The sequence below is a fragment of the Copidosoma floridanum genome, unplaced genomic scaffold (genome assembly GCF_036245765.1).
Source record: "Copidosoma floridanum isolate Cflo_tuat_1 unplaced genomic scaffold, Cflo_Japanese_pri ptg000029l, whole genome shotgun sequence".
NCBI classification, from domain to species: Eukaryota; Metazoa; Arthropoda; class Insecta; order Hymenoptera; family Encyrtidae; genus Copidosoma; species Copidosoma floridanum.
The window spans coordinates 3,256,562-3,271,606 of record NW_028321906.1 but is presented as its reverse complement, the minus strand read 5'-3'; the positions used below and the strand labels follow the sequence as shown (position 1 = coordinate 3,271,606).

Below are 15,045 nucleotides of genomic sequence, written 5' to 3'. Positions count from 1 at the left end.
TCCAACACTCGAGTCCATCCTACTCCGGCCCTCTCATAAAAATAGGCTAAACCTCACCTCAACAAAATTGTTCGTTACTTTTCAATAAACTAGTTAAAACTAAGTTTGACGAGCTATCACTTCTGTGTGGGAAATATTTATCCTAACTTCAACTTTTGAACCCCTTAAAATAATTACAGGCATATATTTTTAATATAAAAATGTTAATTAAAATTTAAAAATTAGTTTGTAAATATGTCAATGTATTAAATTTCTATGGAGTTAAAAAATTTTGCATTCCTGGTAAGAAAAATAAATAAATATTTTTAGAAAGTGAAAATGATGAATCAATAAATGTTTACTGAGATTATAATATTATGGTATTGAAATTGAAATCTTAGAATAATTGTTCGAACAATTGATACTACTTTGTAAATTTTGAAGCACAAGCAGTTAAATTTTTTTAATACACATTTAAATATCATTCAATAGAAAGAAATTTTAAGTCAGCTTACATAATAAATTCATTTGTTACTGTTCAAAAAAATTCTTTAAAACTGTAAAATATATTTTTTTTTCTTATATGTATATTACACATGTGATACAATCTTATAAATTTAAGTGTAAACATATGTTGAAGTGACTTGAAAAGTAAAGAACAATTTTTTTGGGGTGAGGTTTAGCCTATTTTTATGAGAGGGCCGTAGTAGGAGAGACTCGAGGGTCAAAGTTGGAGGGACTCGGGTGTCGACGCCGAAAATGAAATTTTCTTTTCGGAGTCGGAGGGACTCGATTGTCGGATTCGGAGGGTTTCGGATGTCGGAGTCGGGGGGACTCGGGTGTCGACGCCGAAAATGAAATTTTCTTTTCGGAGTCGGAGGGACTCGATTGTCGGATTCGGAGGGTTTCGGATGTCGGAGTCGGGGGGACTCGGGTGTCGACGCCGAAAATGAAATTTACCCACCAACAGACGCATGCACTCAACCATTCGACTGGATGATACCGATCAGTGCCCCTGCGACTTTCCCTGCAGTCAAGCTGAAAGCTAAAACGAGTGTAAACTCAACAGCCGGTGCGATTTTCGGCATCAGTCGTACGACAGCTGCGGTGTGTAAGGGTTCAATCGTCCAGTGCACCAATCATTTATTTAAGAGAGTTCAGCATGTGTAACTTGTGTTGCTGCTGTAGTATGGTAAGTGAGGAAATATTATTTAATTACCGACCACACAGTGAAATATGAACATGAGACTTAAGTGACAACTTTGTAACGTTAATTCTCGTGCTATTTTTCAAGTCATGCAAGTGTGATGTTGGTGCATCTTAATTAATAAACTATGTCTTTTATTTGCAGAGCACTTCGACCAAACTGTTGATAGTTGCCATAATGTTATTTGCCGCCCTCGTTACTTACGTGTATTACTTTGGGTGGCCTTTTCCTGCTCGGTGCCAATGTCCCGAGCGGTTTACTTACGCAGCGACAACTGAGACGAAAACACCATCAAGGAGAAGTAATTGATGTTATTTTATTTTTTACGCTATTCGCAAGAAGTGCAGTCAAATATTGATTCAATTTTTTTTTTTTTTTTTCAGGTTTTTTAAGTTTTCTCTTCTAATGTTGTGTAGTCTTGGTTCGGAATAAAATCTAGCTGTTGATGAGCCAATTGCTGAAGCATCACTAGTCGCAAGTGAAAAGACTCCAACAACCCAAGTGTCGTGTTTAAGATTAAGACTCGGCCAATTTCAATGTCATACGAATGTCAAGTAGTTTACCAAAGATTCTGTGAAATATTTAGTTTCCTCATGTTAAGATTTAAGTAGTTTATTTTACGTATTTTTGTAATGTAAGAAAGATTCCTTTTAAATATATTTAACCTTAAAAATATCCCTTGACAAGTTTTATCGATTATTTACCTTTTTTCTCTTACGAATTGATGAAGACAAAGCATGTATGATATTGTAATTCAAATTTTTAATATTCATTCAAGAATAAAAAATGAGTCATGTTTGCGTTTTAAATAATATTGAATTAAATATTTTACAAGATTTGTTTAAAAAAAATTGAATTTTACAAGTATTCGTTATTAAAAAGAGTTGCAGCATCGTGTGTAACTTGTATAATGGCAACTAGTTAACAAAATCCTTAAATTTAATAACATTACTAGGAAACAATTCTTAACTAATCTAATAATGTTGTAAGTGTAACAACGTTAAGTTACTAAAAAATGTGAAGTTGATGCGTAATTCATTCAATTTCAATTAATGGTTACAAATTTACATAAATCAGTGCATTGAGTTTAATAAATACTTTATCAAGATACATTTTAAACAGTTATGTAAAAACTCCGATACTTTTTTTTATAGTTTGTGTCCATTACATTTGTATTAAATCTTAATTTATTAATTTCAGTATATTAATGTATTAAATATTTATTACGAATATTATAGCATTGAAAAATATAAAAATTTAAGATTAGTTGTTTGAATATTTAATACTTAATTTGTTGATTATGAAGTACAAACAGTTAAAATTCTTCCCTAAACAATTGAATTTTATTGTATGAAGATAAACTCTTAGTAAGCTTATATATTAAACTTATTTGTGACTACTATGAAGAAATTCTTCAAAAATCTCAAATATACATTTTTTTCTTTTATAATTGTTATACGTACTATACGATCTTATAAATTTAAATATGAAAATATATTCAAGTTACACAAACTAATTAAAAAAAAAAAAAAAACATACATTTGTGATAAAAATATAAATCAAAAATTTACTGATAGAGAAATTTTTAGGTGTAGTAACATTGCAAACTTGAATTAAAATTAAATTAAATAATTTAATAATTGAAAAAGTATTAAGAACAAAAAATGTTAATCTCATGAAATAATTAACTAAAACTTGTGAAATGTATACATTTTTAATTATCAATGCATAAAATTCGTATACTACTGTCATTTAAATGATGATTCTTAAAATATTGTAAATATTAAAAATTCGAAATGAGTTAACCATACTTACTGTTTCATGTAAATATTAATCTTAATATTTCAATACTGAAAGTTATTCAGAAAGTTATAAAATTGAATGAAATGGTTTACAAAGGTTTTTTAAAGTTTTTTTTACATTTTTTCGTGGTCGTTATCTTAGGTGATCGGCTGAAACACTGGATTTGTACTCAACAAATCGGAGTCGCGAGTTTTTGATCCAACATTTAATGTGGAAAACTTTTGTCATAGTTTTTTTGTTTTAATTATAATCTGGTTGTTTTAATTTTTATTGCTTAATATACACGCAATTAATAAATAATATTCATTAAACAAATTATAAATAACTCGTATAACCCAAAATACGCAAGCCTCTACATAATTGTTTTATTTATGATAGTAACTATACATAAGAACTAATTATAAAAATAAGAGGAAAAAATAGTTTAATTATAGGGAAAAACTTCGTTTTCGAAACAAAGTTAATACTATTTTGCATTTCACTTGTAACATTACTCAAGTATTACTTTACATTAATTACCTTTAAAATTTAATGTTGACTGTTAAGTTGATACCATGCCAACTGTTACTCTAAATTCATTTCATAAATATAATAAATTTCTAATGTATATTACAAGAAATCTTCTTTTATCATGGCTCATAATGTTTTACTTAATTTTTTTACGCTTATACTTATTCGCTTTGAGAGAAAATATGTATTTAAACTTTTATGCCAATGACCATTACTTTTTGATGCTTAAATAATTAATAGATTTCATAACTCATTATCCATATACTTGTTAGGATTACACTATTTTAGAAGCGTTAACACCATAAATAATTAATTGAATTCAAATATATTTTTTTTTTTAATTAATATTTTTCTATTAAAAATATATGCCTGTAATTATTGTAATTAATTTTCGTAAAAATCAGTTTTAACTTGTCTATTAAAAAGCAACAAACAATTTTGTGGGGGTGAGGTTTAGCCTATTTTTATTTTTCAGATATTTAAACGTACGAATTTTGAATATCATAGAACTTTTTTTTCGTATATGTCAAGAGAACCTACGAATCACGTCAACTGTCAGTGTTTGTATGTATATGCATTTTACAGTTGCTTTGAAAAAAATTTTTCGTGAAAGATGGAAACGCTTTTAATAAAAAAATAAAATTTTCCAGATACACCTTATTTACCTACACAGATATCTTTTAGCTTTTCCAGATATCTTATTAATATCGTTTGAAATCAGCTTAGTACTGAGCGGGAGAGCAGCAGTACCCAGAATTTTTCCTTCCATTCTGCTGCTGTACGTAAGTATATATAGATAGAAAGAGAGTAAGAGAGGTTTGTGCACATATGAGCGATTCCGTATCAACAGTTCGGTCAGGAGTCTTTTATTATTTGATATGATTATTGTAGAGTCTACTAGGATAACACGTGGATATTTTACACTGTGACTAAAAAATCGGTGAAAAAAAAAAATCATAATAATAATAACAAAAAAAAAATATTAATAATAATAATAATAATAATAATAATAATAATAATAATTATAATAATAAAAGAAGTTTGAAAAACCTTTTTGAAGCTATGTAGAAAACTTCTTTTTAAATTCTAGAAATTTCCCTCTGTAGTATTACGGAGTTAAAAAAAAAATCACTTAGAATAATTTTTTGTGATTTGGTTCTTTAAAATAAGAAATATGCCTTGTTTCATTTTGAAATCCAAAAGAAGATGACATTTTTATATTAAAATATGTTTTAACTAATTGAAATTTTTACAGTTCATTTCTTGTTCATAAATTTTGTTATGATGAAAAGCTTATTGCATGAATAAAAAAATTTTCTCATCAAGTGCGTTTAGGGTACAGTAGGAAAGTCAATATTTACACAACAGTTGTATTATATTCAGCTAATACATCAAAATTTTAACCCGCTTTAGTTTGTCAATTTTTGTTTATGCGAAAATGGAATAAAATGAGTCTTAAACATTTATTTTTACATATACCCCTGACTAAATGAAAGAAAAAAAATTACTTTTTAATGCAATATCGCCATTCTGGAGTCCAGTAAAATATAGAAAAAAAATTAATCCCAACGATGAAAATGGAAAAAAAAATTCTTAGATTTTGGAGGACTTTTATACAGAAGTCTTTTTTTCGTCGAACTGTACATATATTACTATGCACGGTCAGGTGCACCTAAATAATACCCTATACGTGAGCTTACGCAGCGAGAGGCAATAATACAGTCATGCCGAACACCGACAGTCTTTCACGAGCATCCGCGGGGAACGTACGTTTTACGTTACTTTTTGTAAATGTGCGTTACATGATTAAACGAGTCAAACCGGACACAACTTACAATTTGTAAACTAACAGTGCAGGCGACTCTGATTATCCGGGCCGTAAGCCGTGAATTTACAGCAGCCAACACCGTGGCAGCTTTTTACAGAGCCGTGCTCTGTTGTTATTATTTTCCATCATTACGCCTCAGCAATAGCAAAATGAACATCAACCGGGGCTTCCTTAACGTCATGATCCTCAGTTGGGGATTCATGCTGGTGTTCACTGCTTTCCAAACGATGGGCAACATACAAGTACGTACACACACAACAGATATCTGACGTGATGCTCTTGTTACGATTATACACGCGTCTGTCATATGGACACTTTTTACCAAAGTTTATCAGAGATTGGGATAGAGAGAGGGAGAGAAAAATAAACTAGAAGCTATTGAAGTAAAAGAAATAGCGCAATGAAAATATCAGGCATTAGATACAGATGTAATATTTTGAACGAAAGTGATTAGTTTTGGAGCGCAGCAACATATATATATATATGTACTCATGGCTCTTGTGTCATGTGTGGTCAGCGAGGTTAGGTAGCATTGTTTTGTTTGTGTTTTCATGTTTTGACAGAGAGATTGCTGTTTTTTTTTTCTTACTTAGATTCTGTTACTCTTTATCTTTCTATGGTCGTATTAGTAATGCTGTCGTTAACCAATGTGTGGAACAATATAATGCAATTATTGAGGCTGTGAAGTAATGAGGCAATGGGTCTTGTTTGCGTTATCACAGTTCGATTTGCCAATTCATATTATACATAGCTGATGTATGATAATAAGTGACGTGTATTATCTTCTTTGCACTGATTTAAAGTCAGAGTTATACAAGCCGAAATATGCAATTGCAAGTTATGCGTTTTGACAAATTTTTTACTTAATAATATTGCCATTCTTTTTTCTGTTACTATTTTATAATGTTAATCTTATAACTACTCTAACAAGTAAATAAATAAGTTCAAAGAAACAAAATTCGATGGAAACTAGTTTTGAGGCCATGTAAATACAAGTAAAAGACTGTATTGCATAAAAATTACGGCGTGTAAAATAAAATTTTTATTGAAACATTTAAATCGAAATAAAATATTGTGGAACTTAACGTTTTAATGTGGTACATAATTTATGATTATTTGAAAAAATTATAAATAATTTTATGCTAAAATATTTAGGGGTTATGCACACAATGGCAATAATTTATGGTTGTTGAGATTTATTAATAATATTTATGCATAGTAAAATTAATATTAAAACCAGATTTTGTTACACATGTATGACTAAATCTCGAAATCAGGGGGATAAGAATTATTTAGATGACGATTATTTATAAACGACTAGGATAACGAGTTGGAGCGAAAAAAAAGGATGATTGCAATGCTTAACATTGGTTCTCATGATTCACAAGTAACAGTATGTTTTTAAATACATGTAGCACCTTTGAATCAATTCATTATAAATAATATAAGAACCAAGAAAAAAGAGAATATCTAAAAAAAATTTTTTTTCGACATGTTGAATTAAAACATAATTACGCTAAAAACACAAAAATACGAAAGAAATTACAGAAACTGTGAAGTGATATAACTTAAAAATTTTTGTTTTTAACTTAATTAATTAAAAAATGTTTAATATTTTGAAATATAATTAACATAATTTTTAAATAAGAATGCAGATGGCTTCGAAAGTTTTATGTAATAAAAAAAAAATCAGTTTTATTTTGAGTATGAAGTACAAGAGAATTATAAATTATTTTGAATACCCAATTCATGTCCGATTTTAACATTAACGTACAATAAACTAGTGTATCAATGGTATATTATATAGATTACAAAGTTTGATACTTTTACTTAAAAGATTATTACAAACATTAAAAAATTCATCGTTAAAATAATGACAACTGAGACAAAAAACACTTCATTTCATATAAATTAATAAATCCATTAACTTGAGAAATTTTTTCTATATTTTGGAGGTGTTATTATTAAAGTTTTTTTGTTTCCAAAAGAAAATTAATTAAAAGGCATTAAAGAATTTCAAACATATAAACACTTTCAAGATTAATAAAAGGAAGATTTCACAGAAATTAAAAAAAAAGATTTTCCGCCCTCGGGTGGTTTTGGGAGGCTGGTACTTCCTCGGGCAAAAAAGCAGTTTTCCGGAACTCGTTCGAAAAGTCTCCTTTACGAACCTCGTTACGTCCCTCGCCTTCGGCTCAGGCCGCAAACCTCTCGGTTCGCAAACAGAGACTTTTCAAACTCGTAGGAAAACTACCATTTTCTACAACAATTTCAATTTCAAGAGTTATCTGATAGTTAAATAGTTTTTTATGCTTTTTTTACTTAATTACTAAGTGCGTACGAAAATTTAGTGGCTGAAGTTTTCAAATTAAAAGAAAAAAAAATTCTACGAATAATCTGCTTCTCCAGCTCAAAAAACCATTAGCTGATTTTTCAAATTTTTGCGTTCTATGGGCTATTGCGATCCATATTATTAAAAAAGCAGTATTTGAGAGAAAATTGCATTCGGATCGCTAAAAGGTAAAATAAAACACTAAAATTCAGACAAGCTGGTACGATAGACTGTTTGAATATGCAGTTGAATTATAGGAAAACTCGTGTGTTTCAAACAACAAAACAGTTTTAAAAAGTTTTTAAGAAATTTTTTCGCTAACAAAAAATTGTGAGGATACGAGATAAATTTTTTTTTTCTCATAAAAAAAGTATAAAAGTAAAAAATCCTATCAGATCCGAGAAGTGCAGTAAATTCAGTTTTATGATGCTGCTGCTTTCTAAAAATACGAAGGTGCATTATCTGCGTTGTTTGCTAGTAAATTAATCAAGTTAACGTTACATCGATGAAAACAGTTTTTTTTTGCTCTTGCAATGATTTTTATTTGATCAAACCTAAAAAAAAATCCGAGTATCACTAAATTCTTTCGACCTCCCGTATTCACACCCGTGCATTCAAAAATACCTTCCAGTCAAGTATAACTTTAATAGGGTGCAACGTCCTCCGATGGACGGTGTGTTGGAGCGCGTGTACGTGTAGAAATCAAGTAAAAGGCACTCGAATCTCTACATACAATACGTATAATAGCCACGGGTCCTGGCATGGAAGCCAGCAACTATCGTTATTCACCTTGAGTTTTTACTACAGAATTCACTGCACGCATGTCACAATCATTGAGAAGGTAAGGTCCATACGTACGTGGCCTCTGCAATTTCTTCCTCCTTACATAGTACTTGTGGGATATGGCGTGTAATTGAGATGAATGCACAAAAGACTACATAATATTATCAGCCATGTAGTTTTTGTACATTTGTATTTCTATTGAAGTAGGAGTGTTTTTTGGTATGTATAAATCAGCTGCTCTGATCGTATTACGCGTGTTTGCTTTGGTGATAAGCAATAATGAGTCGTTGTCAATGTGTTTGCTTTGCTGATTGGACTTCCTATGACGACTACGGGATCCTTGAATAAAAACGAGCATTTTTCGAGACAATTATTGAAATTTAGCGTTTTTTCAAAGTCTTATACATAGATTTACACGTTTAAAAGGAATTCTGGAATAAAATGCTGTTGAATTCCATGAGAATCGTTAATGATGGTAAAAAATAAAAAATACAGATGCTTCAACTTGGCAGCTCAAGGTTAAACAGCAGTTGAAGTATTTTATTTCCTCATTGCTGACAAAGTAATTCAATTCTCTTCATTTCTTTGCGTTCACTTATCATCCTACGATCCGGTTTAAGTATACAAAATGATAATTAATGTATAGGTACATACTTATAGATGGAAGCAGTTATTGACATTAGCAAATTGAATGATCGTATCTGTTTATCAGTGCTATAGTTATTTAATGAAACAATTTACTTTTTTTGCATACACTCTTCGTTGAATCAAGCAATGTCAGTTACATGAGTTGCATGCAAAGGATAAAATCAACAGTGTGTGATGGCAATCATATATACATTCTTTGTGACGCCTGAATATGTAAATACATTTGAATTACTCGAAAGTATGTGAGGAAGAGAGTATGATGTGCCAATGACAGATTTTCAAATGAAAATTTTCTATGACACCTCCAGAAAGCTATACTATTTCTATTGTTAGATCGAGAATAAGTAAATGATCCTGAGATAGTAAATAAATTTGATGTGTATATATTGATTAATCACCAGCCTATCATCGTAGATAAGGACTTGGTTAACGAACGATTAATTTTTTAATCCAGTCTTATCCCATAATTTTTCATACCGTGATATTTATACTCATCATACTCGTGCTATTGGTTTGAATCGTGTTTTACATTTGTTATCACCGTTTACTATTTCGTCTTAACATATTTTTGAATTATTTTCCTAATTTTTTTAACAGTCTAATTACGTCAGTAATACCCAGTTCGCTGTTAATGTCATTAATGTACATATTTTTATCAAGTACTTCAAAAAACTCTCTCTATTTTTTTACCATTTAGTCATTCATTTCCAACACTTTCTTTTTTACGCGGCATACGTGTCTGACTCGTCCAACCAGAATTTTTTTATATTTATGCATCTAATTCTAACAGATACAGGAATATTTCCACCTTTCTGTGTCTATCTAAATACTTTGTAAGTTTTTCTGTTCTTACGATTTTTTAACGATTGTAGTATTTTGAACTTCTTACTTTTCGTAACATCTAGTACATGTTTTTCTATGTCAAGATTTGTTTTCTCAAATTTCTTTGTGATAGTATTATTACCTTCATAATATTATGTTGTACCACACATATGTTATTTCTTTCTTTGATAAATACTTACATCATACATTTCTCCAAATTTTTTGTCACCCAGTAAAGCTCAATCGATCATTTTTTCGCAATTAATTATTTTTATTCTTTATTAATAACGCAGCTTCGCCTAAACGATGTATAGTGTTGTAAAAAATTCTAGTTTAAAAATTCATTTAAAACAATCTAACGTTGCCTTTTCTAGTTTCTTTTCTTTGCTTGCAAAGTCATGAATTTTCCTCGTATGAAGTGACACGTCTATTCATATTCTTCTCTTAATGTCAATTTAACGTTATTTTTTTCAAAGCTCGTGTTCATTTTATTAAAATAAAATCTTTACTAAGTATACCTCCAGCAATGAATATCGTAATTTTCTAAACAACCGGATCGGGATTTCCAATTATTCTGCGACTTAGTGAATATCAGGTTTGTTGATGATAATTGGGCGGTAAATACGTCAACTGATTATTTGATTAGAAAATAAGTTTATTTAAAATTATTTAGCTTTAGTTCATTTGATTATTAAGTGATCAACAAAGAATTTTTTCTTTTAATTCAAAAGGAAAATAATGAAACCAATCTACTCATTTGTGACGCGATCAGTCCGAGCTGCGATTATGTATATAATTTAAATTGAGTTCTCGGAAAATAAAAATAAAATATGTTTGTAGCGTGTGATAAAGATGTGCCTTGCTTTAAAAATACTCTTAGTAATATCCATAATGAAGTAACTAGATAATAAAATAAGTTTTTTATGATTAGTAGATAACGGTCACGGAAAAAATAAGCGTTATCCTATATAAACTAAATAAGATATGTGACGCACGCACGACAAATTTTTTTTATTATTATTATTTTACATTCATTCTGACGAACTCTGCGTATAAAAACTCTGCATTTTTGTGTTGTATACTATCATTATTGGCTTTCTCAAAGATGCGAGCCAAGCCTAAATTGCTACCGTGCGGTCGCTCGATGAATTGATGCATTATTGTTCGAAAAAAGTTTTGGAAATAAAATAAAAGTTTCAGTTCTTCGGTTGGCGTGCTTTTCTCTGGAATTTAAATGGCATCTTTTTCTTTGAAATTTAAATAATGTAAGCCTAATAATTAAGCGAAACAAAATTAAATAATGCTAACTAAATCAACAATAACAATCTTCATGAATGAGTTATTGTTTGAAAATACGTTCAAGTGATAATTGATCCAAGTTCAATTCGAACTTGAGCAAAGATTTGCGTCCACCGCGATTACTGATAATTTACGAACGTGTGTGGTCTTCACGAGAATTTTTCAATATTTCAGAACTTTCTGCTTTGAGATTAAAAATTTTTAATATTTAGGTATATGTACAAGTTTTTAATAAAATTTTTTGATTCGTTACACAACGAATTAGTATGTATGTGTATATAGATAAACAAATTAAAATGCAAACGAAACCGTAGATAACTAATCATAAACTCGTCATAAACACTCAAGCCTGATGGTATCAATATCACCTCAGCCAAAATATGATTCTCCAAAAGAGTTAAAACTCTCTCTGCCTCTTTCTCTACATCGCAATAAATCCACAAAAAAAAACCCTTTCCTCCCTTTGATTCGCAGAAAACCGTACTGGAAAGCATAAGCGAAGACGACCCGGACTTCCACGGTGAGGGCTACCTCAGCCTGTCGATAATCTACGCGAGCTTCGCCCTGTGCAACTGGCTGGCCCCGTCCTTCATATCGATGACCGGTCCCCGCACGAGCATCGTCGTGGGCTGCTCGTGCTACGTCTTTTTCATCGCGTCGTTCCTCTGGCCGCGCACCGAACTCCTCTACTTCGCCTCGGCCTTCGTCGGCATAGGTGCGGCCCTCGCGTGGACCGGACAGGGCCTCTTCCTCACGATCAACAGCGACGGCCGGACCATGTCCCGGAACTCGGGCCTTTTCTGGGCCATATTCCAGTCGTCCCTATTCATCGGCAACATCTTCGTGTTCTTTGCCTTCCGCGAGCCGAAGATCAACGCCCACCAGCGCAGCCTCGTCTTCAAGGTCCTCACCGGGGTGTCGGTGGCCGGGCTCGGGTTGCTCTTTGCCCTGCGCAGGCCACCCCAGCCGTCGAGCCTGGGCCCAGCCGAGGGGGTATCCAGTGCCGACAAGGAACTCCAGATACCCGAACAGCCGAAGGAGCGGCCCTTGCCCGCGGCGTGGAGGGCCTTCGGGGACGCAGTCGCGCTGTTCTTCACGGCCCGGATGCTCGTGCTGACGCTCACCTTTATTTACACGGGCCTCGTGCTGACCTTCCTGTCGTCCGTGTACTCGTCGAGCATCGGCTTCACCAAGGCCATGGGCGATGACCGCAAGAGGCTGATCGGACTGTCGGGTATTTGCATCGGCATTGGTGAGGTCTTCGGTGGGGCCATGTCAGGATTGCTCGCGTCCAGATGTCGCTCTGGCTGCGGGGACTCCGGCACGTCCGTGGTGCTCGCTGGGTTTGGGACCCACCTCTTCTCGTTCCTCGTGGCTCTGCTCAATCTGCCCAACAGCGCCCCTTTCCAGGTAAGAGTAAGAGCTTGTATAGTATGATGGGGCACGATGCCCTCAAGTGTACTGAAACACATGTGTACGTAGACATAACTATCACACTAAGCAACCCAATTCTTTGAATCAAAAAATTCATTATCCAGATGACCAAGCAAAAGTGTGTGTTTGGATTTTGAACCTTTGAAAAGTAGACAAAAACTAGCATTTATTTGATTAATTTGATTGGAACCGTCTCACGGATACACAAATAACTGGCGCCCTCTGAGCTAAGCTTCTACCATACATTTCTCATTAAAAACCATTTAGTCGATCGAAAAAAGCATTTCGTACGATTAAGTGAAAAGTTTGTAGTTAAAAAAAAACATTAATTTAATAAAATATTTTAGTATTTAAATAAACTTCATAAGAAAACGTATAACGGGATGGGGGTAAAGAAATTTTGTTTGATTCAAAGAACAGGGTTGCTTAGTGTAACGTTGCTGCTCCTTGGTGGAAAAAGTATTTAATACATCGTTAAATCAGCTGATTTTTATATTTACCCTCGATGGCAAAATAGAGAGTTACTCATTACAGTATCCCTGTTTGTCCTTTTTTTTTTTTTTTTTTTTTTTTTTCAATTGAGATGGATGCGTCACCTATTCTGATACCTCTATATCGACGTCTCGGTTAACGAAAGCTCTAATTCAGGTTCGGACTTGAAGAAAGTGCTGATTTGGAGGTATTTTTTATTTTTTTATTTTTGTAATGTCGGTACTGTCTCTTCTATTTTATAAGGAAAAAAAATGAAAAAGCAGATACTTTTAACAATTTTGTTAATTACGACGATTATAAACAAAAGACCTCGTGACATGGGTGTGAATAGTCGAATTCAGAGAAAATTTCGACGTCTTTTAAAATTAGGATACGATTTCGTTATAAAATTATATTAAAAACACGCTTATTTTTTTGTGCCCGTACAAAAGAAAAAAATAAAATGATACTAAAATAAAAAAAAAATACCATTACAGTAAATCTTGAGACGTATGCGTTAAAATTTTTAAAACAATTTTTACCGTTTCCCACTGAATTACACAACCAGAGCCACAAAAACGTCTCTCCCAAAAAGTAAGTTCTTGCGTAACGCATATATATATACAGAATCAATTAAAATTCAGAGCGTAGTCTTACAAATTACATTTTCTCTTTTCGTTTCGTTTCGCAATACCCACTTTCTTGTGGAAGTAATTAAATCTTACCTGGCATCAACAAGCATCCATACACCAAATCGCCCAAAAACAAGTGATAGCTAAAAAAAAATTTTTTTTTTCTGCTCGCTATCTGTTGATCACAAACGATTTCAAAGATCTTCGACTCGCGATTCCCTAGATTTCGATAACATTATTCGACATACAAAAATTCCCCTGGATGAGAGGGATAAAGGAAGAAATTCAACCTTTCAACAATTTTTGCGCAAACACAAAACCGATGTATGTATCCCCATGAAGATGAACAACCTCTTCCAACCCCGCTAGATAGAGGTCAAACCCATCCTCTACAAAAGCCAATTCCAATATCACCCTTTCTCACCGGCAACCTGTTCAATGCAGGAAACGGACGACGCAGGCCTGATCTCGGCCTCCCCGGTCCTCGCGATGGCCGGGAGTTTGAGCTTGGGCCTCGGGGACGCCTGCTTCAACACCCAGGTGTACTCGCTCCTGGGGACGGTGTACTCCGGAAACAGCGCTTCGGCCTTCGCGTTGTTCAAGTTCTGCCAGTCGGTGGCCACGGCGGCGAGCTTCTTCTACTCGCGGTACCTCGGCTTGTACGGCCAGCTGGGCATCCTGCTGTGCTCGCTGGTCCTCGGCACGGGAGCCTTTGCCGTCGTCGAGTTGGGCTACAAACGCGCCAAGAGGCTCGGCAGCGTCGCCTGTCCTGAGATCGACGCCTCTGGCACCCACAACATCATTTACGAGGACTGAGCGAGTGATTTTTTTTTTTTTTTTTTTTTTTTTTTTTTTTTTATTCAATGCAAGTAGAGTTTTTTTGCAGTTTTTGAGATTTTTTTCTTTTTTGTTGTTGCGTAAGAGAGGGAGGAGAAAGGAAACGATCGAGCAGAGAAAGGAGTCGCCTGGTTGTTTTGGTGACTCGGTACTTGCGCCGGTATGCATGATATATCATCATTGCGCACAAAAAATTAATGCCGAAGCACGTATTGGTGATGGGAGTGTGTCGCCCTTGGCTCGAGTTGCGTGACACTGTACTTTACTCGATTCGGGGTGATCGTTTGTTGATGATTTTATCGGAAAAGTAGGTACCTTTGGTTTTATAGCTCAACTCGACTGAATTGTGTGGATGGCTTTCGCGAACGCGGGCTCACGTGGTTGTACGTAATTACAATGCCACGTATCGAGGTAGATTCCGTTGCTTTTCGTGACGGGAATTTTAATTTTTTTTTTTTTT

General features: G+C 33.4%; 1 protein-coding gene across 1 annotated transcript; it reads left to right on the top strand.

The window, feature by feature from the left end:
• The first annotated feature begins 5,261 nt into the window (after positions 1-5,261).
• On the top strand, positions 5,262-14,603 carry LOC106637642 (UNC93-like protein MFSD11). Its single transcript, XM_089595861.1, has 3 exons — positions 5,262-5,569; positions 11,686-12,621; positions 14,193-14,603. Exons 1-3 carry the CDS (start codon positions 5,477-5,479, stop codon positions 14,562-14,564), a joined length of 1,401 nt encoding a protein of 466 aa, XP_089451987.1. The 5' UTR covers positions 5,262-5,476; the 3' UTR covers positions 14,565-14,603.
• The last annotated feature ends 442 nt before the right edge of the window (positions 14,604-15,045 follow it).